Source organism: Perissodus microlepis, chromosome 6, assembly GCF_051167445.1.
Source record: "Perissodus microlepis isolate ML-2025 ecotype Zambia chromosome 6, ASM5116744v1, whole genome shotgun sequence".
In the NCBI taxonomy this organism is placed as follows: Eukaryota; Metazoa; Chordata; class Actinopteri; order Cichliformes; family Cichlidae; genus Perissodus; species Perissodus microlepis.
The window spans coordinates 37,598,081-37,623,854 of NC_140466.1; the positions used below are offsets into that span (position 1 = coordinate 37,598,081).

General features: G+C 38.8%; 2 protein-coding genes across 2 annotated transcripts; both read left to right on the plus strand.

Moving 5' to 3' along the window:
- Nucleotides 1-2,029: 2,029 nt before the first annotated feature.
- On the plus strand, nucleotides 2,030-14,430 carry capn9 (calpain 9). The gene is made up of 20 exons (XM_084932240.1): nucleotides 2,030-2,327; nucleotides 3,214-3,283; nucleotides 3,374-3,492; nucleotides 4,281-4,414; nucleotides 4,587-4,755; nucleotides 4,859-4,942; nucleotides 5,281-5,366; nucleotides 5,971-6,048; nucleotides 6,461-6,621; nucleotides 6,818-6,972; nucleotides 7,578-7,786; nucleotides 7,976-8,012; nucleotides 8,100-8,180; nucleotides 8,834-8,891; nucleotides 10,317-10,381; nucleotides 10,660-10,728; nucleotides 10,833-10,911; nucleotides 11,890-12,006; nucleotides 12,125-12,183; nucleotides 12,424-14,430. The coding sequence occupies exons 1-20, from the start codon at nucleotides 2,154-2,156 to the stop codon at nucleotides 12,448-12,450; spliced, it is 2,031 nt and encodes a 676-aa protein (XP_084788366.1). The 5' UTR covers nucleotides 2,030-2,153; the 3' UTR covers nucleotides 12,451-14,430.
- Nucleotides 14,431-15,628: 1,198 nt separating this feature from the next.
- On the plus strand, nucleotides 15,629-25,503 carry ltv1 (LTV1 ribosome biogenesis factor). Its single transcript, XM_084932241.1, has 11 exons — nucleotides 15,629-15,817; nucleotides 16,889-17,020; nucleotides 17,357-17,548; nucleotides 17,644-17,731; nucleotides 20,022-20,154; nucleotides 20,639-20,867; nucleotides 21,219-21,346; nucleotides 21,439-21,578; nucleotides 23,063-23,115; nucleotides 24,092-24,292; nucleotides 24,984-25,503. The coding sequence occupies exons 1-11, from the start codon at nucleotides 15,815-15,817 to the stop codon at nucleotides 25,092-25,094; spliced, it is 1,410 nt and encodes a 469-aa protein (XP_084788367.1). The 5' UTR covers nucleotides 15,629-15,814; the 3' UTR covers nucleotides 25,095-25,503.
- The last annotated feature ends 271 nt before the right edge of the window (nucleotides 25,504-25,774 follow it).

The window sequence follows — 25,774 nt, forward strand, 5'->3', positions numbered from 1 at the left end:
TCACATGTTTCTGTATTGGTGCGAAGGCTGCACACTACGATAGAAATGCTAATTTTATTTGTATAGCACATTTGAAAATGCTCCATGCTTCATTTAGGAGAAATCCACATAACAAAAACAAGTGAATGCATATATCTCACACATATCCACATGCACATACAAACGTGCATCTACACCAGGGGTGGCCAACTCCAGGCCTCGAGAGCTGGTGTCCTGCAGGTTTTAGATAACACCCTGGTTCAACACACCTGAATCAAATGATTAGTTCGTTACCAGGCCTCTGGAGAACTTCAAGAAATGTTGAGGAGGTAATTTAGCCATTTAAATCAGCTGTGATGGATCAAGGACACATCTAAAACCTGCAGGGACACCGGCCCTCGAGGCCTGGAGTTGGCCACCCCTGATCTACACATATGTATGTGTAGATGCACATGAAACCTAAACTGGCTCGCTTATATTTGTCATAGCTACTGTGATAAAAGGTGAATTAACTTGTGCACCAAAACTGGGTAAACGGCAGGTGGACTGGTTCTTATAGAGCACTTTTCTACAGTCTAGCAGTCAAAGCATGCTAATGTGTCTCATTTACACAACCACAATTTTTTATGCTTCATTGCTTTACACACATTTGCACTCCGATACACTGGAGAGCAACTTGGAGTCAGTATCTTGCCCAAGGCCCATGCAGACTGTAGCAGCCAGTGATCAAACTGCCAACCTTCTGATTAGCAGCTGACCTGCTCTGCAGCCTGAGCTACAGGTGAATGTAAGGAGACTAAATGACAGCAGAGGGCAGAGTAAATGCTGAAATATTCTGACATTAAATTTACATTATTCAGAGAAGAGAAGTCAGACCCCACTAAAAGATATTAACAATAACCAATATTCTACTTTTTGTTTCTAAGGTTTACTACATATGTTTGATGCTTCTGTACTTGTAAATCTTGGACTAAATAGCAACTGTACCTCTTACTGCTACTTTTTTGAAGTAATACAACCAAGTACAGCTGATGGAGTTAGACAAAGAGAAGGTAGAGGATGCTGCAAAACTACATCACCCATATTTTTATTTGTGTAATTAAGGTCACAAGTACATTAATTAAATAGTAACCCAAAAGAGTACAGCTCAGTGCAAGTTCTTCTTCAGCTATGAGAGGAATCTGGTGACTGTGGGACAGGAATGTGGATGTCATACCCGACAGTGTGAAGTGTCACTGCTGTGGGTCAGGGTGGTGCAGATACTATGCTGGCACACCCTAAATCTGTCTGCACTGCTCAGAGAAAAAGGGAGGGACAGATAGATCTTTGATCTCTAAACCTGTTACAGTGGCCAGAGACACGAAATGACAAGACACTGAGGCTGATACAGACAGTGTCGATCACTCAGTGGTTGCTCTGCATTATTTAATTATTTATTTTGCTTTACTTGGAATCTGTGACGTGACATTCAAGCATTATCAACAATTTAGTTGAATTGTAGTTATTTTTTTTCGTAGTTATTTTTTTTCAGTTGAGAACTACATAAAAAGCTTGTTAGGCGTAAATAAATGATAGGGGTGACCATTTGTCCTTCAATGATTTGTCACAGAAAAAAAAACACCACAGGCATCAGTTGTGGTCTCAGCCCTGCCCACTTAAAAAAATATTTGTCTCTCTCTGTTTCCACGTGAAAGCCATGTTGCGCTAGTACATCCAGGCCAAGTAATTTTCTTATAAAAGTCCCAGCAGACACAAATTTGAATCCTTTAAGTTGATTGATTTTTCAACACTGTGAAAGTTTAATGGCAAAATAAGTAGTTACCCTCTGTTTGGTTCTACAAGTCTAACAGATCCCAGTTAGATGCTAGGCAAAGATCATTGCTATCAGTTCCAGCGATGCAAAATAATCAAGAATAACTTCTCCCAGTGTTTGGCAGGCCAATTCTTAAAAAAGAGAAATAGATAAAGAGAACAGACGGCACAGTGTGAGCGAGCCACGAGGGGTGAGGTTCACTGCCGCAGGAGGACAAACCAGTTTCCGTCTGGAGGGTGTGGACCTTCCAGCCCTACCCACCTGTCAGACTTGTCTCTGCATCAAACACTCAGCAGCACTCCATCACGCGTCACCTCACCTGCTTCTCCTCCACTCACCGAGATTCTTCCCAAAAGAGAAGATGTCCACAAGCCAGGCGGAGAACACACAGTCAGATGGGAAATCCTTTGAGCAGCTGAGACATGAATGTCTCATGAAGGGAGTCCTGTTTGAGGATCCAGATTTCCCTGCCAAGGACTCCTCTCTCTTCTTCAGCGAGAAAGTTCCTGTCCACATTGAATGGAAGAGGCCCACGGTATGTAAGCACTGAGCATTCTTATACTCAAAAGAGCTCTTGAAATCTGTTAGATGCACATGTGCTGTTCATGAATTTCAAAATACTGAGTGACTTCAGTATGTTTCATCTAATGATTATCTGGTGATTTTTTCATACCCTAAAAACGTGCATGTTTACTATTCAAATACATCTACATTAACTACATGAACTGCATGGCCACTGCTGTCCATGTCAGGTGACTGCAAAGGCACTGATAACATTAGACGACAAATTACTGAAATGATTCCATTCAAAAAATGAAAGTTGATCAAAACTCTGTTTTTATTACTCCGAACCTAAACCAAGTCATGAAATACTTGTAGTTATAGCAGCAAAACCAGTTCTGCAGGTGAACTGTGTAAATATAGCTGAGTGCAGCAGGAGTTTGTACCACTCTGAGCCAACTTTTCTGAAGTAAAAGTGGAGTGGGCTGGTTTGCAGCTGCTCCAAAGTAGTGTGAGAGGTTTGCTTTTGCTGATCAACTTAATGTTGAGACATTTATGTACAATTTCATGAGTTTTTGGCTCATGAAATCCTTCAAACTATGTCATGTTCTCGTTCATTTTTTGGGGTACTGTTTCTTATCGTACACTTCAGCTCCAATATCTTTACCTGTTAACACGCCTACAGAGCTGACCCGATTTAAGCAACCTGTCGAACTCACAGCTCATGCTCGTTACAATTACTACACATTTCTGTCCTGGGTGTGTGCTTTGTGTGCTGTGTATTTTGTGCGCACTGACTGGGATACCAGCCGATTAATATGTCTGGAATGTGAACACACCTATCAAACACACCGGTCTCCCCTGTCATTTAAAAAAATAAACCGACCAGTTTGTTTTCCTGTTTTGTGACCCTTCAACAGGAGATATGCAAAAACCCAAAGTTCATCTTAGATGGCGCAGACAGAACAGACATTTGCCAAGGACAGCTCGGTTGGTATTCAAGTTACTTAACTACTTTTAAATCTTGAATATTCACATATTTCACGGTTTTATTAATGTGGCACTTGTTTATTTCCACAGGGGACTGCTGGCTCCTGGCAGCCGTTGCTTCGTTGACTATGAAAAAAGAAGCCCTGGCCCGAGTTGTCCCACCTGACCAGGAATTTAATCAGAGATATGCTGGTATCTTTCACTTCCAGGTAGGATTCTCTGATCATAATAACAGACTCTACAAAGATGTTTACACACTGCAGTATTTCCTGGTATAAGCAAACACATAAGGGATAAAAAGAACCATGATGACAGCATGTTTAAAGAAGCGTCATGCATTTGAATGTTCTTTTAAAAATTGTTGTTTCAGCGACTCCAGAACTTGCAACAAAAGAGACCGATGACATTAAAAGAACGCCAGAAAACATAAAGTTAAACACTTTTTGACTGATTGATCATTTGGCAAAATGTTCAGTTAAAAATGTGTTAAAACACAGCCTGTAGTGTATTTGCAGTACATTTTAAGCAGGCGGGTGTATTGGAAAAAAGATGCAGTGCCCAACCCATTCAAAAGAATGAGTTCCACAATGTTCCTCCAGCTGTCTTTTTTCAGTACCGTTACTGTTCAAGCCTTTTGTTGCTTCAGTCCCAATGTTGCTACAGTCAGATGCAAAATGAGCTCATATTACTCATGAAACAGTAAAATGTCTACGGTCAAACATTTAATATCTTTCCTATTGTGAATAAAATACGGATTTACGGCATTTGTAAATCATTGCATTGTGTGTGTGTGTGTGTGTGTGTGTGTGGTTTTTTTTACATTTTATACTGTGTTGCAAGCAAAAAACACATTTCAGTCAAACAGAAACAGATTTACAAGTGAGATTATTTTAAGTAATCAAACATTGTCTTCACTTTGTGTGAAGTCGGTGTAGGCAGTAAACTCACCGGTTCCTCTGTTAGCTACACTGTAACATGTTCTCTGATGGTCCCTCAGTTCTGGAACCACAATAAATGGCTCGATGTGGTTGTGGACGACAGACTGCCAACAGTGAGAAATCAACTCATCATGCTCCACTCGGCCTCCAGCAATGAGTTCTGGAGTGCGCTGCTGGAGAAAGCCTACGCCAAGTAACATCACTTACTTCCTCTTAATATTTTGTCTGTCTTTTATCTTTCCATTCGTCTTGTCACATGCATGTTAAACATGTGACAAGAGGTTATTTAAAGAAACATTGTATAAATACAATTAAATTAGATTGCACTGAAACACTAGGACATTTTTTTCTTTTGTTTATTTTAGATTGAACGGCAGCTATGAATCCCTGAAGGGTGGCAGCACAATGGAGGCCATGGAGGATTTTACTGGTGGCATGGGTGAAATGTATGAGACCAAGGCTGCTCCAGGAGACCTGTTCAATATCATGAAGAAAGCCCTGGACCGAGGCTCAATGATGGGATGCTCTATTGATGTAAAATAAACAATCTAATTTTTAATTTTCGCCCATGAGGTTTACTCAACATATCAGCTCAGTTACTGTGTTTTAACTCTCTGCATGCTTTGGTTTTCTTCAGATCACTAGCTCTGCAGAGTCAGAGGCCAAGACTTCCACAGGCCTGGTGAAAGGACATGCATACTCCATCACAGGTGTAGAAGAGGTAAAAGTCTCAGTAACAGTCTCAGCAGCAGATGTAAGAATAATGAGGGGAAGCCGCTTGTTGCTGAATAATTGTAATTAGAAGTTTACAGACTCAGGTAATTGTAATACTTGTTAAGAGATGCAACTGTACATCTGTAAATATGAAACTTCGATCTTTAAAAAATTACCTTTACCTTAAACACAATGGCTTTAAAAAAATAAAAACAACAACTAAAATCCTACAAAGACACATTAATTACATTTAAGTTTAAATTTAAATAAAAAGCCAGACTTAAAAACGGTAGAACATATTCTTTTCAACAATGTAGTCACAGAATATTGTTTTTGGTTTTTTAGGTGAATGCCAGAGGTCAGAAGGTGAAGTTGGTCCGGATTAGAAACCCCTGGGGACAGGTTGAGTGGAACGGTGCCTGGAGTGATAAGTAAGAATAAAGAAAACTTTATTTTGACCTTGAAACTACACATATTGTATAAAGTTCATCCTTCCACATGAAAAGCAGGTCTCCTTGAAGAGTCTGTGCGTGAGAGTCTTCCTCGTAGTTTATCTCTAGTCTATAGTCAAACAATATATTTGTTACTTTGAATATGGTTCACAGTCCGACCGATGCAGCCTATTATTGAACAGTAAAAAAAAGTTGTGTCTATATGTAGATGTTTTACATGTTTGGTTTCTGTTTTCATATTCATTCAGTCATTCTGTGTTCCAAGTTATTATGCAATCATCATTGACTTGGCCACAAAAAACGGTAATTACACCCCAGGTACCCCTGAGACACTCAGGTGCCAAAGGGCCATTGGAACCTCTTAAGACTAGTTCTAGCAGGAAGAGAACAGGCATAATAATGTTATTCAAATATCTGAAACTTTCCCAGATTTCACATTTAGACAATTTCAGTAACTCCACGTTTGATTTTCAACAGATTTAAGGGAAAAATAATTGTCCAAAGAAAATTGAAAAGTTTTCATTTTGATAGTGGTACTTTTTCTCTGATTAATGTTGTAACAGATCCTCTGGTTTTTTTTCAGTTCCAGAGAGTGGAATTATATCGACAGTGCAGAAAAAAATCGCATAATGCAGAATTCAGCAGATGATGGTGAATTCTGGTGAGTCCACATAATAAATTTCAAACTACAGATTAAGATGTGTAATATGTTTAGCAGTCTCCAAATTGTTCTTCACATTGTCGTATAATATTTTTGCATATGTTTTATTTAAACTATAAAATTTTACACTCTTGTGCAATAGTTAGCGCTATTACTTCACAGCAAGAATGTTTTTGGCTCAAATCCCGGTTGCTGCCTCGCTGTATCAAGTTTGCCTGTTCTTAGGCTGAGCCAGCTAATCTCTGCCAATTCCAGCTATCAGCTACAGACTTTGTTGTCGCCCAGTTAAAGAGTCCGCGGTCCTAACTTTAAGCCTTGCTAATGATTAGATGGATGAATTTTTCTAAAATTCACACACAGTACAGCTGTGCTAGTTTAGGAGTGACAATGTTGTTGCTGTTTGCAACTCCAGGATGGAATTTGAGGACTTCAAGAGGAACTATGACAAAGTGGAGATTTGCAACATGAGTCCTGACTCCCTGACTGAGGACACAAAACATCAGTGGGCAGTCAATGTGTTTGAGGGAAACTGGATTCGGGGTTCCACTGCTGGAGGCTGCAGGAACTACATTGGTGAGATCAATACATCTACAAATCAAAAATTTTCAGACAAACAAAATCAGCAAAGTGTCAGGCATACTTAGAGATTTCATTGGATTTTCCTTTTTTGGTATTTATATTTTGACATGAACTGGTTTAAATGCAGGATTCAGTTGGCATTTCTATCTCAAACTGCTCTCTCAAAAAGTTCTACATTTCTAATCTGCAGACACATTTTGGACCAACCCTCAGTTCAAGCTTTTGCTGAACGATGCTGATGGTGATAATACTTGCAGTGTGGTCATCGCGCTGATGCAAAAGAACAGACGAAAACTGCGAAAAGAAGGCCTGGACCTGGAGACCATTGGCTTTGCTGTGTATGAGGTCTGGAAAAACACTGTAGACTGTGCACTTTAACCATTTTTTATGTTATCATAAATAGCATGGGGCGTAGTGCTGGTCCTTGCAGAACACATTTACTAGCCCCTTTCTGAAAGACTTAGTCTTGGCATTAGTTTAAAGTAGCCATAAGCTGAGTCAAAGAAACAGATATTTGTAGATGAGCAATAATATTAGCAAAAACTTCAGACTTTTTTCTGCACATGTTAAATATTACAGTAATGTATTTCTTCTGTCCAATATAAATGTGTTTAAGCATTTCATATCTCTTCACAAGAAGATAGAGTTACGAGACAATGAAGAGAAGGCACAGCCTTAAAAATGCACCAGAAATGACCATTCGGACACAAACTCACTGGATGAGCACCATCTGCTAAAGAAGTTCTTAGTGATAAAAAGTTTGGGGACACTGGTAAAACGGATGTGTTTTTTTATTAGTGATATAGTTTATTTGCATTTCAAAATATGTTATATTTTTAAAAAGTCAGCCTTGCACTTCTGTCTCGCTCCTTCGTATTTACTTACTTTCTTCTTTTGTTACAAATTTACTTACTAATTTAATTTAATGTCTTTTCTCCTGATTTGTTCAGGCTCCAGAGGGCGAGGACCATGTGGGGAAAGACTTCTTCCGTTACAATGGATCCAAGGCACGCAGCAGAACCTACATCAACATGCGGGAGGTCGCAGAACGCTTCACGCTGCCTCCTGGAAACTACCTGCTGGTTCCCACCACTTTCCAGCCCCACCACGAGGCTGACTTTCTTATTCGTGTCTTCTCTGAGACAAAGGCTGAAGCTTTGTGAGTGTGCAGCTCTGGTTCTGGAGCGAAACTAAAAGAGCAAACAAAAAGTTAAAGCAATATCAAACCTAAAGAAAACTTTTGGGTATCAAGGAATAATTATTTAATAACCTGATTAAACAAAATTTGGGGGGTTTCATTTCATTTCAACCCTTACACTAACTGTTACACTATGCCTTTTCTTCACAGAGAGATGGGAAGCAAAGTTGATGCCGACCTGCCAGACGTAAGTAGATAACCAGAAGCCCAATTACCTGTTCAGTCAATCAAGCAGCTGAATGTGTTTATACTGAGCCTGTGTTGTTTCCATCAGCCACCCATGCCCAGCCCTCCAGAGGAGGAGACAAAGGAGGAGAAAGGCCTCAGAAGGCTGTTTGAACAGCTGGCTGGCTCGGTAAGAAAAGCATCTTCAGCTTTGGGGTGACAGTGTTTACAGCATCCTTCATTTGTACAGATGAGTAGTGTTTTTATAAGAGCAAGTCTGTCTAGTTTGTACATTTTCAAATCAAGTTTCTTTTTACAACGAAAACGAATTAAATAATTAAAGTGCTTCAAGTTGTTATGATTCCACAAATATTTTTTACTATTTCTGGAATTTTGAAATGAAATTTTGAGCCTTCATTGTTTTAGTTTTACAGTACACTAAGTGCACAGCTGTTGTGAAAAAATACCCACAATAAACAATATGCATAGCTCCAAACCACAATTAAAGGCCAGCTGCTTAAAAAGAAAGAAGAAGAATGATGATTTTTCTGCAGTATGAATGTTGCAGAAAAACAAAAAAAACCTAAATTATAACAATTTTATGAGCTTTACGTGATTTATTTATCAACATCTATTTTTAATGAAAAAATTACATATTAAGATAACAATATAAACATACTGGAAAAGAGTTGGTTATATTTGTGACAAGAAGCTCAGATCTGCAAATGATGATTATTTCTGTTTCTGCATCCATCATGGTATTTATTCATTCATTTATTTATTTATTTTGCAATTTTCTTTAGACAGAATTCACTGATCTCTTCCACTTTGTAATTTTTACAGGATCAGGCCATTTCTGTCAGAGAGCTTCAGGAGATGCTAAATGGTGTTCTCAGCAGAAGTAAGTGAATGAAAGTTTCTGGTTTTTGTTTACTTTTCAGTCCATTTTCTGCATTTCATGCAGTCATCATATCTCCTGCAATTAAGTTCTACATTTGTGATGTTTGAAGCTTAACTTGTTCGCCTGATATTTGTTAAAAGTCAGACGTACAGGTAATTTCTCCTAGAATGTGTGTCACAGTCCGCGGATGCAGACTGTATGGAGATGAGGTGTGGACACAAAAGCAGACGCGTGGAACAGAACGTCATTTTAACAGATAGTCATTTAATAGGGCCGGTAGAAAAACACAAAACAAAGGGCAAAGAAAATTAACATTAAACATGAAAACACACTGAACTTGAAACCTAGACTTGAGATGCATCGATTCCTGGAACACAAGACATAAAAAACAAACACATGGGGAACACAGCTGATACAAATAAACATGATGCCACAGGGGAAGCAAAACTAAACACACTGAACATGGAACATGAGACTATCAAAATAAAACAGGAAACATAGAGACTAAGCGCGTGGACTTGACATGGGGACAAAGTTAGAAACAGGAGGCGAGACACAGACATAAGTGAGGAGCAAATCCAGAGCATATGACAGCTATGGACAACACACATGAACGCACCTGGCAGACAGGGAGACATGTAACGAAACACAAGGAGGGAAACATGTAAACAGGAAGGGGAGACAAAGACATAACCAAGGAAACATACGTAGGAACATGACAGACTCTGACAGGAGACACAGGGATGAGACAGTAACGGGAAAAGAGAAATATTACATAAATATTAAACAGAGCAGACCAGGACTTATTCAATACTAAATAGAAAACTAAAGCATTATAATACAAAGAAATCACAAAACACCATAAACTCAAAAGGCTGTGTCAAATGACCCAGAACCATGACAATGTGAAGCTAATACCAAGAGGGTTTTTTTCTATTTATTTAATAAAAGCAAGCAGAAAAAGCAAATTTCCTTCCTACAGATTGTTTTAGGGTGATATCTAAAGGAGAGGTTGATCAGCCTACATTGGATTTTGCCAACACAAGAATCAAAGCGTCACAAGTAAGATTACATACTGTGGCCAAAATAAATAACTTTTATGTTGTTGTTAAGTTTTAGTGGCTTAATAGCAACTAAAAAACTTTCAAAAACAATACAATAACAAGCCACACTCAATGAACCATATGTTGTAAATATGTTAAACATCATTTGAAGACTGAACTAAATACATTTAAAACACCTGAGGTCAGTATCACATAGCAAAATACTTTGTTTATCTTTTGTGTACAGTGTATACATTTTCTCCTCACATCTTGATGCCTTATATTAATGTCAGAGATGATTCATAAACTTCAGATTTTGTGTTGCATTATTACATATAGCCATGCTTTTTGTGTCACTACCACTTTAATCCTTTATCTTCAGGAAAAGAGATCAAATTTGATGGCCTGAGTCTCAGCACCTGTCACAGTATCATCAATCTTATGGATGTATCCTTTCAAGTTACTGACTCATTCTATGCTTGTCATTGTGTTACATAAATAAGTTGTCGCATTAAGCCATGCGTACTTTGTTTGCCCTAATGGGTGCTTCACTAAAATAGTGATACTTATGCCAGCATGTCCATATTCCATCACAAGACAAAGTTATCGAATTTTTCTTTTTGATATTTTGTGTGTGTTTGTTTATATGTGATAGAAAGAAGGTTTTGGGGGTAAGCTATTTTCCACAATGCTTCTTAGGTTTTTTTCTTGACACAGTAAACCAGGTGGACAATACGGGAAAGATAGAGTTCCACGAGTTTAAGGTCTTCTGGGAAAAGATGAAGAAGTGGATTGTATGTGTTGATTTATATTGAAAAACTGTAAATGAACTCTGAAAGTTGGAGGAGCACTTTTCTTTGTTGCTCAGACTATTAACCACAAACGTCCGTTGCTACAGATGCTCTTTCTATCCTTTGACACGGACCGGTCAGGAAAGATGTCATCTTATGAGCTTCGTGGCGCTCTCAAAGCCGCAGGTGAGAGTTCCCAAGCCCGCCTTTCTTTCTTTCTTTCTTTCTTTCTCCCTCTCTCTCTCTGTCTTTCTCACCTGATGGACCTGTAGTGTTTAAAATGGTAAATGGCCTGTATTTGTATAGCGCTTTACTAGTCCCTAAGGACCCCAAAGCGCTTTACACATCCAGTCATCCACCCATTCACACACTGGTGATGGCAGCTACATTGTAGCCACAGCCACCCTGGGGCGCACTGACAGAGGCGAGGCTGCCGGACACTGGTGCCACCGGGCTCTCTGACCACCACCAGTAGGCAACAGGTGAAGTGTCTTGCCCAAGGACACAACGACCGAGACTGTCCGTGCCGGGGCTTGAACCAGCAACCTTCTGATTACAAGGCAAACTCCCAACTCTTGAGCCACGATCGCCCCAGAGGGAAGGGGGAAAAAAGAGTGTCGAGGGTGTGAGTGGTCCTTATTGATGATACCGGCTTTCTGCTGAAATCTGCCAGTGTAAATATCTCTGAAGGGGATTAGTGAAGTGCCAATTAAATGTGTTCAGCTACCGATGTGCGCTTTTCAAGACGATTCAAGACACATTAATCGTGTGTATATTTGTATATATAAAACTCTGTTTGACGAATTCAGTTTTCACCTGTTGGTTTCTGTGACTGAACAAACCTTTGTCCTATTTTAATACTTGTTTCAAATAAAGTTTTTTCATAAGATGTACATGTAAAATCACCAGCTACATTCCTGTAACTATTATTTATAATAATATTATTAAAAATGTTAGTAGATATAGTATAGCAGTATATTTTTAGTGTGTTCTTAATCAAAGCAGTAATTATAACACTGCAAACATTACAATAATGATTTTAATGAATATTAACACTACATCTAATAAGAATGCCTGTCCTGAGTCTTTGGTAAGTTGAGTCTAAATCTTTTTTATCTGAACATCAAAGTTTCAAAGATAACTGCTGCTTTTCCGCCAATGCAGGCATGCAACTGAACAACCAGCTCCTGCAGCTGGTGGGGCTCAGGTTTGCTGACGAGAACTACGAAATTGACTTTGATGACTACCTCACCTGCATTGTCCGTCTGGAGAACATGTTCAGTATGTACAAAACACTATGTTAAAAGATTGCTTTACATTTTGGGAAACAAGGATCACAATAAGTACAAAAATACATAAAGATCAGAGAGAAGACTTCTTGCTGTGTTTTTTTATCCAGGAGTTTTCCAGGCTATGGACAAATTCAACAGGGGACGAGTGCAAATGAACATCATGCAGGTAAAACCACAAACACGCCAAACATGAATCCTGAGTTCTTTTCTACTGTATCTTCTACTGTACTGTACCTCACATACCTGATGGATCTGTTTATCCAGGTCCGTGACAGTCAGGCTGTCAGACATTTTATGCTTCCTTTATCTCCCAATAACTAACCAGATTTAGGATGTAGCATTCACAGCCTTCATGCTTTTGCCGGTCGTGTTAAATTGACTGCAGTTTTTCCTCTTTGCTTCACAGTTCCTGATGTTGTCGATGAACGTATGAGGAGGAACTGAAACAGATACCAGCGGAGGAACAAAACACAGCAGATCATCATTAAGAGCAATGTTGTGAATATTAAACTTCGCCATGATTCAGATTCTGTGCTATTATTATTATTTGAAATGTAATGTGAAAACACTGTCTCAAATGTTTTTGAATGGGAGTGGTTTATAATTTTGGTCATGGGTCCATCTGTAGGTATTCACTGCCTCTGACATGGTACGAGTCTGTGAGCTCAAATGTAGGACTTTAACAGCTGGGTCTGTAAAGCAGCCAAGTGCATGAGAGTGTTTGCCTGGCAAGTTTGCATCAATCTCACACTCGTCTAGTCGAATTCTGCTTGTGCAAATCAGTCTGACTTTTAGTAGTTTTGAGAAAACTAAAAAATTAAAGGAGCAACTGACCCTCTTACACTCACTTTCAAGGCAATCACATGCAACAGACTGTCTTGACTAACAACTTCACTTCACTGCGGCAGCAACACGAGTGCCTTTATACATGCGTCCTGTTTTTGTTTACATAAAAAAAACTCAAATTAACTGTCAATTCCCTTTTGCTGTGACACCGAAGAAATCGTAAAAATTTGAGGATTTTTTTAAGGCCCTTTTTCTGTTAGCTGATTGCATCTTATCTTAATTATGATAAAAACTGAAAAAGGCTAACTGCAGCTATTAATGAGTGAATGAACCTGTCTGTGCCTAAACTTGAAAATTAGCTGTTACAGGAAGGCCATCTTCTCACTGGGTTCCACCCCTGAAAAAATGTAATGAATCGGATCGGTTCACATCAGCAGAATGTAATTTGCACATGAATGACTTCAAGGATAGCAAAAGCAGAAACTTTCATTTGCAGCATGCTTTGTCATAGTGCTTGAACTAAATTTTGTTGACTTAAGCTTTTGGACAAAGTATTGGTTTATTTTCTGTTGGTTTATTGCTCCCTGCTTGAGTGGGAATCATTTTAAAATAAAACTTGGTTTTTGTGTTTTCTCTTTCATGAATTTCTTTGGAGGACTACTCAAGCCAGATTTTGGGCCTACTTGTTTTTGTGGACTTTAGCATTGTTGCATTAGTAATTTGATAAAATAGATTTATACAAATAGCTGTTGATATTTAGTGCAGGATTACGTGGCAAGCTTGTTCTATGACGTCACATGGAAAACTACAATTAAACATACACACTGATCATTTAGTTTTCAAATTAAAACATTCCAACATTTTATTCAGGACACAAAATGTGCTTGTTTTTTACTTTAACACTGAAGAGAGAACCACCAAATTGATCAATATAATAAAGACAAACAACCTTAATACAAGAAAATCACTGTAAAGAATACCTGGAGTGTAAATTGGGTAGAGATAAGTTTTGAAAGACAAAAATTGCTGATTGAACTGGAAAACCAGGATCCATTAATTGACAACCAGTAATGTTTAAAATAAGACATGGAAAAATATCAGAGTGATCTAAAACAAAAATGTTTGCACTGCTAATCTTGTATCAAAACAATTTCTGGGAAAGTGGAATATCACCTCCTGGTGCACAGTGACTGGATCTAGCCAAGGTTTCTGTCTTTTCTTAAAGACACCAAACAAAAAAGAAAACTGCAAAACACTCCGTGCTCTGTGATGTTAAGTGCTTACATGAGACATTTTCTTTTTTTTCTACTAAAAAGTAGACATTACTTCTTTTGTGTGAGATATTGTGACAGTGGAGTGACAGCTTTCAGTTCTTGTGTTGTTTGGATTCTTTCGCAACGACTCAAACTGTACGTGTAGAACTGAATGAAGGTGTGGTCACACCAACCAAACAGTCACTGAAATATGACTCAGCTAAAACACACACACACACACACACACACAATAAAAATATTACTTTATAGTATTAACTACAGTGTGTGTTGATGGAGCTGTGGAGAATGCATACAGTGTGTCTCATTCATGTTTCCTCAATAATTTTATACACAAGAAAGAAATAAAGAAATTTAAAGACATACTGAGAGCATATCTGTGCCTTCATTTGAAAATCAGCTGCTTTAGGAAGTCAGCAGTGGCATGAGGATGTATGGAAGTATGTGAGGATGGTGCAAGACATGTATGATGACAGTGAGACAGTAGAAGTGACCGCTAGGTTGGTAAGGGGATCAGCTGTGAGCTACTTCTTGTTTGCAGTGGTGATGAACAGGCTGACAGACGAGGTCAGGCAGCTTGACAACGATGTTTGACAGCTTTGTGATCTGTAGTGGAAAAGATGGAAGCATACCTGCGTATGTGAAGGTATGCGAGACAGAGTCGCAACCACACAAAGCAACAGACACTGAAGAAGAGAGTACAGGTAGAAAATAATGCCAAGGCTGACTGGTTACAGAAGGACAGCAACAAGAGTGAAAAAGCAGGTTTACTTAACGGTAGTGAAACCTAATGTGTGGTTTGGAGCCGAGGCAAGGTGGAGATTATTCAAATACTGAACAAAGGATGGAGCACAGCTCAGCCTCAAAACAGCTGAAAACCTGTTCATCAATAGATATAGCCATCTTTTTTTTAAAGTTCTTTATAAATTGGTTTGTCCTGCGTTGCACTGAATTATTTAGTACATGAAAAAGCCTTGTTTATTTTAACATGAGAATTTAATAGTATTTACTGAAACTAATTGTTCAACGATAACAGCATTTTTCTTTTCTTTTCTTTTCTTTTCTGTCTTTCTTTCTTTCTTTTGCTTGTCCAGAACAAGTGTTAATCATAATTGTCGGTATAGTAAGTGCACTATTGAGAACGCCTGTCTGCACATTGTGTCCAGCAGATGTCACTGTGGAGACACGTAAAGCTGTTTTGAAACCTTGATACAATTCAGGCGCAAATGCTTCGAACGTTTCAGTGTATCATAAAAACTTCCTTTGCCCATCACTAACACATATAATACGTTGTGGCGACCCCTAAAGGACCGAAAAATATTTTTGTTTTTCGGCACTATATAAATAAAGTTGCGTGGGGGAAAAAATTCTTGGAATATACTAACTCCATAATGTCGTGGAATTAAATTACACATACATGACACGCAGGAATCACGAATAATATTATAAATATAAACATAGTTTTAAATATTTTACAACATTATTTATTTTGTGTGGGAAAGAAAACCTCATCGTAGCATATCAATGCTTTCATATCGATGCCTATAACCCCCGTAGTCTTGCTAATGGTTCTTTCCAGTAATGGTAGCATCAGCGTGGTGAAGGTGAAGGCAGCGTGTATAAACAACGGAGAAGGAGTGAGCACTTAAACGGTTACATGTTGTAACAGCTACCCGTGAATCGAGGTTTGAAGACCTTTTCGCTTGACCCGTCGGAAAACAGGAGAGACTCTATAACAAAATGGTAAGATATTGCCAGGCTAAGGCAGCTAATGTTGTTAGCTAACAGTGGCTAACGTGCCAATTCCCCAAGAAACTGGTAGGTAGGTAGGTAGGGTAGGTATCCTCACTAGGTGAGGGGAAAACATATTAGTTGACTGAAGTAAAAACTAGTCTTTAAAAAACAAACAAAGGAAATGGCTTAAGTTTTAATTTTTGACAATTTAACCAAGTTTGCCATGGCGTCAGCCATAAGGAATCCGTGTTACGTTTGCTCATTGAGAACACTATTGCGTGACGATCCCCACGGTGTTGCATTTGTCTTGTAATACAGTACTGAGCATTGAATCAGCTCTAGTTTATTTATATTTTGTTGTGGTGGTCTTGAGTAATGGGCATTTAGGCTTTCAGAAGTCTTTCAAAGTTTCTCTCCGGCTGCTTTTTCACTCAAAGGATGAAACACATTTTTGACTACACAAAACTGGCATCTTGGCAGAAAGAACCAATTTTAAATTGTATCTTTAGACACTGCATCAGATCAACAGTTTCTGAAAGTCATGCCCTTAAGAAAATGGTGAAAATCTAATAAATGCCTGAAACAAGAGATGCATCTAACCTTTCAGGTGGTCCACTTACTGTTTTCAGTGTAATAAGGTTCAAGGTTCTTTATTTGTCACATGCATAGTTATACAAGTATAACACACAGTGAAATGTAGCCTGACACGCTCCTCGACATGTGCAAAAATGGGGGGGGGGTAGGAATTTGGAATGTACATTGTGCCTTGGTTTAGAGTGTCTGGATGTATGTAGGATGGATGTAAGAAGCCACTCTGAAAGAAGGGAAGCAGGGAGAAAAGCCTGTGTGTACCTTCTTGGTGTTTTTCCGAGTGTGTTTGCACTTGTTTCAATAAAAACCTGCACCTATTTCCAATTTTATTAGCAAAATTTAAAGAAGGAAGAGTGACTCAAGGCCTTTTCAGCATATTGTTACTTTCACGATCATCCTAAATCAGATGGATTTGAACATGCTTGTGTCTTGCTTGGCATAAGTCTAGTTTAAAAAAAGAAGAATTAAATTATTTTCTGTTTCTTTCAGCCCCATCGAAAGAAGAAGGCATTTATTGACAAGAAGAAGGCTGTGACCTTTCACCTCGTCCACAGGAGTCAAAAGGACCCTCTGGCTGCAGATGAGAAAGCGCCACAGCATGTCCTCTTGCCTGCCACAAAGGTACAACCTTGCTGTTCTGATCATAAGTCTTTTTACTCATGCTCACAGGATGTGTTTAATGTTTGATTTTATAGCTGATTTTTAGCTTTTATTGGTTTTTAAGAACCCTAAAGGGGATTAAACTGTTCAGGACTTCACAATTAAAAAGGAATCAGCAAAGTCATTTGTCATAATTAGAGTTGTTATTTCTTCTTTTGTATTTGTTTAATCACGTTCTTCTGCTCTGATTTCTTTTGGTCAAACTAAAGGGGCTACAACCCGGTGGCTAATATTTCACTTCATTTCAGAAATGCCGCATTAATGTGATGCTGTGATCATGTGTTTGTTGTTGCTTAGGTGGAAACGGAGAAGAGGCGTGAGGAGCAGCGGAAATTTGGCGTATTCTTTGATGATGATTATAACTACCTTCAGCACCTGAAGGAGGCGTCGGGCCCATCTGAGCTCGTGTACTCTGACAGACAGCCTCTTTCCCTCCAAGATGAAGAGGAGGAGAATGAGGGGGAAAAAATCATGCACAAGGACAATCCTGTGAGTTGCTGTGAAACATTTTTAACAGACTTGTGCACCATCTAGTTACTCTGAGGAATTGATCTAAAATGATCCCTGTGTTGTTCAACGAGCAGGCCGCCTCCATCAACCTGCCATCTTCAGTGTTCGCCTCAGAGTTTGAAGAGAAGGTGGGACTTTTGAACAAAGCTGCTCCCATTTCAGGTAAACAGCCCATCACTTAAAATGGAATAAAGTGTTTTAGGACCTTTATCAAGCTTCTAAAATAATAGTTATCTTAATAACTTGGATATAAATCATCATTAAATACTGTCTGAATGTTGTCGCTCAAGATTTGCCACACTAATTACTAGAGATGGACCGATCCGATATTATGTATCGGTATTAGTCCGATACTGACGTAAATTACTGGATCGGATATCGGCGAGAAATAAAAAATGTAATCCGATCCATTAAATATCAGAAAAGCACCTCACAAAACTTGCGACACGGCGTAACTTGGCTCATAACCGTAGCACGTCGGAGCAGTGTGCTCACGTGATAGAGCGGCTGTGTGTATTTGTAGCCTTACTACCAAACCAGCATTTCATCTCCTTGGAAGTTTTCCCAGAGAGAAGTAAAGCAAGTGTGTAAGTTCATCTCTGAATGTTTGTAAAGCATTCCCACGTTAAGCTTAACAACCGATATATGGAGCAATTGGCTCTTCTCTCTCCCTCCCTCTTCTTGCTGCTACTTCAATCATGAAACTGCTTAATGATCAGCTGATCGACTTTTCTGTCGCGAGTCCGTCTCTCTTGTTTGTTTTTGCCCCACTTTGCACCAGAAAGAGGAAACCAGCGGATAAACAACAGCAGCACGTTTAACCTTGATAAGCTGTTGTTAGAATTTATTTAATATTACTTTCTACACCAGGATCTTTTTCTACACAGCTGACGGCTGGTAACTGTGCAGGGGCGGATCTAGCAAAGTTTAGCCAGGGGGGCCGATAGAGCATGAACAGGGAAAAGGGGGCACAAAGACATACTTTTCTTTCTTATTCTTATTTAAAATGTCTAGCTTTTAATAAATAATTATCTGAATCTTACACCCAAAGTTTTAATCTTGTGTAAAATATAAGGAAGTCCATTACTGTATATAGTAACTGTTAAGTCTAATATACCCTAGTAAGCTATACTACCTTTTCCTTTGGGAAGATACCATCTGTGCAGTCTGCAATTCTGTAGAAGAAAGATGTTGAATCTATTTAATTATTCTTGAAAAATAATTGATTTTTGTGCATTTTTTTTCACACTGCATCAAATTAAAGCTGATTACGTCGATTAAGCATCATGAGGTGGAGGGTGGTTCCCCCTTTTTTTTTTTTTTCTCGGAGTTTGCAACCCTATTAGTTAGGTTGCTTAATATTTCTGCTAAGTACTCTTTAAAATACCAGAATAGGAAGGAATGAGTAGGTTTAAGTTTATTAGATTGATCAGTGTTGCTGAACTATGAAATATTTTGTTGTATTTTTTACATACAAGTATAACAGAATAGCTTTAGTGTTGTTGTTTATTTAAACTTGAATATGAACTTATACAAAATGCAGCAAGATATTAAAAAAACAGTTTTATTGATTAAAAAACACTCGGATTCATATCGGTATCGGCAGATATCAAAATTTATGATATCGGTATCGGACATAAAAAAGTGGTATTGTGCCATCTCTACTAATTACTGTGTGACCCGATTTAGAAGATTTTTCTAAAACCAAACAAAACTGAAATTTTGCGTCTCATCAGCAGATTTGGGTCCTGCAGCAGAACAACACTTCCTTACATTGGTTTTAGATCCGTGCTTGTCAAACATGCAAATTACAACACAATATGCAAAAATTATTTGCAGAGTCATGTGGTGGGAGTCAGTTTGTGGTGTCATATCTAGAGATGGGAATTGATAAGAATTTAGCAATTCCGATTCCATTATCGATATCACTTATCGATTCTCATTGGCTCCACTTTGAGAGTCACCACCATCTCTGAACAACATATGAAAGACATTACATTCATGCAAATTAATTACATGTTGTCTGCTATTTCCCCTCTTTGTTCTGATCATTGATAAAAATAAAGTAAGGTAAAATAAAGTTATAACACATGATACACGGAATACTTTAAGGTAATGCAGTATGTTACTTAATTACTCCCTGGAGAAAGACGGTCGTTATACTACTCGTTACTTTACTTTTATTTTACTCTGTGAACTGATCTGAAACACACCAACACAAACCCCTCTCCGTGACCCGTTTCTGCTTCTGCAGTAAAGTGAGCACAGCGTAGAGCTCAATACATCGATATTTTGTGTAAAATTTTGTTTCACTACAATAATATAAACATTTACATAAATGTACTTTGTTTCATATTAAAGATAATGTGTTAATTCTAACATGTGATGCAACCTAAAGCCAACCTTCAGCTCCTGACGTCACAGTGAAACTGTCTTATACACTTTCCTCCAGGACCCCGGCTCGACATGGATCCGGACATTGTAGCTGCTCTCGACGACGACTTTGATTTTGAGAACCCCAACAACATCCTGGATGATGATTTCATCATCAGAGCGAACAGTGGGACTGGAGCTGTGGACATGGAGTAAGAATTTCAATAGTCAAAATTTTCTTTTTATTCCTCAAAGGTCATTTATGTATTTTTTAAAAACGAGATTATTCCAGATTTGTGATTCTAGACATTTAGAGACTTTTGTAAAGCCCGAGTGAAACTGTAACTGCAAGGCTGATTTCTATGCCTGAAAATTCATTTTCGCTACAGCAACATTGTTTAAATGTGATTTTTGGTGCCTTAACTTTTATAACACAATCAGAAAAGTATTTTCTGATCATCAAAACACCCCTAAAACTTGAGCTGTATCTCAATCCATTTTGAATAGAACAGGAAGTCCAGGGCTCGCAAAATCGCTAGCCCGACGTCCCAGTGCTAGCAATATCTCCGGTCGGGTGACCAAAATCTATCTCAGCCCCGTCCGATGGGCGGGGCTGAGATAGATTTTTTTTTAATACAGTGCAAAAATTCTGTCGTATCCTGTTGTAATTGTTTGTATTTGTGTAACCTGTGATAGAGGAGACGGTCATGATGATGATGACGAGTGGGAGGACACAGATGAGGAAGGCGACTTTGACTCTGAAGGCGGTTTTTCCAGCAACGAGGACGCGGAAGGGGACGGCCGAGGTCGAGAGTTTCTGTTCATGGACGAGGAGACGAAGAGTCGCTTCACTGAGTACTCGCTGACTTCGTCTGTGATGAGGAGGAACGAGCAGCTCACCCTGCTGGACGACCGCTTTGAAAAGGTGAACATTTTTGCATTCGTATGGAGTCTTTTCTCTGTCAGGAACTCTCCCCATCTTCATGTAAAAGTACAGTGACAAATGAAGCACCTGAGATAAAACAGAGTGCAACTACAGAAAGTTAAGTACTGATTTCAAATGTTCAGTAGTTGAAGAGAGAAAACCCGGTGGCCTTGATCACTTGTTGGTACATCCTCAGAGCATTTGGTGTGTAACGAGTGACTGCTGGGTGCTGATGTGCTTCACAGAACACAAAAGAAGTAAATGTGCTTGGCCTCCTTTCTGTTGTTATTTCAGTTCTATGTCTTTTCATACTACATGAAAGCTCACACTTCCTGTATGGTGCCGTTTCAGTTTTATGAACAATTTGATGATGATGAGATCGGTGCGCTGGACAACGCTGAGCTGGAAGGGTTCATCGACCCAGACAGTGTTCGTCTGGATGAAGTCCTCAAAGACTACTTCAAACAGAAAGAGAAGGAGTGAGTGATATTTCATTCTTTTAGTGGTGTGGCTTTAAATGATCTATTTGATTAATGTGTGTGGGGTTTTTCCCCCTCGGATTGTGGATCAGGTCTCTGAGGCCAGAAGATTTAGGTCCCAAAGAGCTTCCTGTTGTGAGGGAGGAGGAGGAAGATGAGGATGAAGAAGAAGAGATGGAAACCGTTGTTGTTGAAGCTCCAGAAGAGAAGTGGGACTGTGAAACAATCATCAGTGAGTTTTTATATCATGTTATGCAAAGTTCTATTTTTATCTCATCACTGAGTTTTATTCTGAGCTCTTTTATTCATCCAAGTTTTTAACATTTTAAACAGATTTCTTGATCTGTGACATCGTTCGGGAGAACAAACAAACACAATCTTTCCAGAGATATTTAAATGCAGAATATTACTGTGTAAAAGTCTTGAGCCCTCATTTCTTTGTATTTCGCGTCCACTTTTTTAATGTCATTTTTCAAGTTCTCCTGATTCTCTGATGGTTTTTTCAAAGTGTTTCTTTAGTTTTTCACTCATTTTCAGTGATTGTACATCAGCATTTTCATAGGAATGTCTTTTTTGTGTTTAGCCTCTGAACCCTTTATCACCCAAGTGATGCAATCCACCTGGAAGTTTGGCTGTAAAATGACAAAATCATTTGTTCAGGAACCATTTAAATTAATGTGAAGCGCACATGGTGAAATCTAGGCAGAGCTGATTTTCCTGTCTTCAGACAGCACTACCTTGTGAATGCTTTGTGCTACCATGACAAACCAAATATCCCTGTAAAGTTCAGCTTCTGTTCTTACTGACACGTTTCAATGTTGCCTGTTGCACAAACTGTAACAGAGTTACAGTCATTTAAAAGGAGTTGTGAAATGGCCCTGCTGACGTGCCGGTGGTTCAAAAAAAAAAAAAAAAGAAAATTTAACACTGACCTGTGAAGCATTGAAGACTATAAAATTCCCCTAACTGAAGGAATGAAATGACAAAAGTGCTTCAGATGATATATTTAGGCATGTTGCCCCTTGCCTAAAGATATAATCACTTCAAGCCTTTTCAAAGAAACAACTTCCCATTTCTTTAGTTGCATTTACAAAAATGCCATAGATAATACAGTTTGACAGGCATAAAATAATATTTATTGTACCAGCAGCGTGATTTTTCAAAGCATTATCAGCCAAAACTTGGTATGACATAGTGTGGTGAGCAGTGCCTTTAATATCTTAAGGGAAAAGGACATGTGGACAACACAGGAAACAACAGCACAACAAAGGCCTGAATGATGCATCTGGCTCCTATGTTGAACCATGTAGTTTTTAGCCTCATTAGAACTGGATTCAGTGGAAGGATGGCTGTCAAAAAATGATTCTTAAAGAAGGAAAATGTGAAGAAAAGCCAAAGTGCACAAGAACTGGACTGAAAATCAGTGGAAGGTCTTATGGAGTGATGAACTCAAATATGAGACCTTTGGCTCAGATCATTGGTAGGATGTCTGAGATGGTACAACAGTGAGAATCTACAGACTTGTGCAAAATAGTATAAAACAATTATTTTGGAAGTCTTGCTGTATCCTTTATGGATGAGTGCAGCTCCAACAAACTGAGACTGTGTTGAGATTACTTTATGGTGTTGGTTTCATTTATTGTTCAGTAGTGGTGGGAAGTGTAATATATCTTTATTCTACAGATGATCTTTTTATCCATTTCTTTTCTTCTCCAGGTACATACTCCAACATATATAACAGACCCAAAGTCATCGAAGAACCTCAAAAGGTAAAAAACAAAGACTGGATTGTTTATTTTACAAATGTTAAAGAATATAGCCATGCATGCTCGATCTTCCTGATTATTAGGTGGATTCGGTTCATCTGGACGTAGCGAGAAACGTTTAGTGGTCTCTCCACTGAAAACGCTTCGTCCAGATGAACAGAATCAGAGTCAGACCTTCAAAATTCTGAAAAACTCTTGAATCTATTTCATTCAGTCATTCATTATGAACAATGCCGGGCATCCTCTGCACACGGTCGTAAACAATCAGAGGAGCCTATTCAGCGACAGGCTGCTTCTCCCAAAGTCAAAAACCAACAGACTTAAAAACTCCTTTGTCCCACACACCATCAAACTGTTTAACTCCTCACTGGAGGGGAGAGGGAGGAGAAACAGGGGGACAAGGGAGGGCGGGAACAACTGAGCTGTAGGTGCTTCTCTACACTGTGCAATATTTGTTTTTTGTTTTTGTTTTGTCTTTTTTCTTATATTTGACTGTGCAATAATCACTGTGCAATATACTCACTCAAATGAGCAATCCTATTTATCCATATTGTATATTCTGTATCTATATATGTGTATATGTGTGTATATATATGGTGTATTTATGCTTATATCCTTACTCTCATTCCCCTTAATGTATCTGTAACATGCAACTTCTTTCGGTGCTTTGCTACTGGAAACTGAATTTCCCGGAGGAGCCCACCCGAGGGATTAATAAAGTTTCATCTAATCATCTAATTAATCTAATTTTAATCCTGTTGTTGTTGTCAGTAATGTGACTTATGAATCCATCCATTTGCTTCTGCTTATCCTTTTCAGGGTCGTAGGGGGTGCTGGAGCCTATCCCAGCTGTCTTAGAGCGAGACAGCTGGGATAGGCTCTTATAAAACGCTTAGAAAATGTGTTTGATTCATTTTTTTAAGGTTTATTATTTATGTTTATTCATGTGTGGTCTGAATTGCAATCTCTCTGTCTTTAGCCAAAGCCGATCCGTGTTTCCAGTAAGACGGGCATCCCTCTAGATGTGCTCCCAGCCAGAGGCCTCACAGCCAAGCAGGCAGAGCGCATGACGAGAATTAACGACACAGACCTGCCTCGTGTCTCTGCTCAGCCTCGAAGCAAAGAGGAGAGCAAAGGAGAGAGGAAGGCCAGGAAACAGGCTATCAAGGAAGAACGTAAGGTAAGGAAGTCTGTCCCTGCCTCTGAACAGTTTAGAACCAAATGATGAAATCACACCACCTGTGACCTGACACGAGCAGGTCAGCGAGCTGTATCTGAAGTCACTGCTGCATCCTGCCAGTGGATCAGAGACGACTCCTCTCAGCACCATCTAAAATCAGCTGTCTGTCTCCATCATCAGCATGAGTTAATTTTGACCTAGTCTCTCTGTACTGCTGAGCCCCAAATGTGGATTAGTACACTGCTGAAAATATTCTCCTTTTAACAGAATAAAACTACTCTGACCAGCTGTTTTTTAGACCAAGTGTTTATGAAGTATTTATAAAAATTGAGAGCGAGGAGCCTGTTTGGGGATAGACAGATTATTGAGGACTAAGTCAATGTTGGTTTTGTTCTTTTCTTGGAATTTGTTGACAGTCAGAATGACAAAGGTCTAAATCTTTAACCCAGCCAAAGATTAACGAGCTGAAGAAGTCATTGAAATGAGTCTAATCCAAGTGCAAACTGGGGTAAATACTTTGGTATCCTGTGCTGACTAGGCTCAGTTATTTATTTATTTTTAATGATGAAATATGTGATGTTACAAAGCCTTCCCACAGAAAGGAAGCTGTGATTATGCCATGAAGAGATTTGTAGAATATCAGTTTTACATTTTGATTCCTGATAATTTTTATTTTATTGTATTTTTCTAGGAAAGAAGAGTTGAAAAGAAAGCCAATAAAATGGCATTCAAGGAGGAAAAAGCCCGACAGGAGAAGCAAATGTTGAACCTGAGGACAAATGTTCAAGGCCTGAAGCTTTAGCAGCTGCCTGCCAGGCCTGTGCCTACACTGACTTTTCAACTGGTCACATGTTGCTCTTCACCTCAGTGGAGTTGACAGAACAGGAAATCATGGCAAATGAGGGGGGTGTTGGGAAGTTTTGGTTTCCCCAACTCATCCAATTCATTCAGGAAAGAGCAAAAACTGAATTTCATCTCCAGTAATCCGGCTCAGGATATCGTGCTGTTGAAGGAATACTGAAGGACAGGCTGTCACGCTTCAGTCATGCCTGTCAAATATGAATTTTGCGCCTTTATTAAAAATACTTTAATCCGGGTTTCTGAGATTCTTTCTTTAAGTCTTGTCATGCTGTACTTTTACCACAGGTGATAAGGTGGATGACTCAGTGGCTGATTCTGTGTTAACCATAATAAATTAATATTGCTGCTTAGATATGATTATTATCATCAATTTAAAAAAACTCACTGTATATAATGTTTAACAGGTCTGCATTTTAGTTGTACAGTTACTTTCTTATGGGCCTGTTTGTCTCATAGTGAATGAGATGCGTCCGGTCTGAAGAGCCGAGATTTAAGTGTGAGATAAGTGTGTACGAGTAGTTTCTGAGCATTATTATAATTGTAGTAATTTGGTCACTATATGATGTTATGAAACAAGCTTACATTGTGCACAGGCACATAAGCTTTATCAAACTTAAGATA

Coding starts and splice junctions, on each gene's coding strand:
- capn9 (XM_084932240.1), top strand. CDS start 2,154: ATGTCCACAAGCCAGGCGGAGAACACACAGTCAGATGGGAAATCCTTT. Junction 2,328..3,213: donor TTGAATGGAAGAGGCCCACG/GTATGTAAGCAC, acceptor ACCCTTCAACAG/GAGATATGCAAAAACCCAAA. Junction 12,007..12,124: donor CCGTCTGGAGAACATGTTCA/GTATGTACAAAA, acceptor TTTTTTATCCAG/GAGTTTTCCAGGCTATGGAC.
- ltv1 (XM_084932241.1), top strand. Junction 23,116..24,091: donor TCATCGAAGAACCTCAAAAG/GTAAAAAACAAA, acceptor CTCTGTCTTTAG/CCAAAGCCGATCCGTGTTTC. Junction 24,293..24,983: donor CTATCAAGGAAGAACGTAAG/GTAAGGAAGTCT, acceptor GTATTTTTCTAG/GAAAGAAGAGTTGAAAAGAA.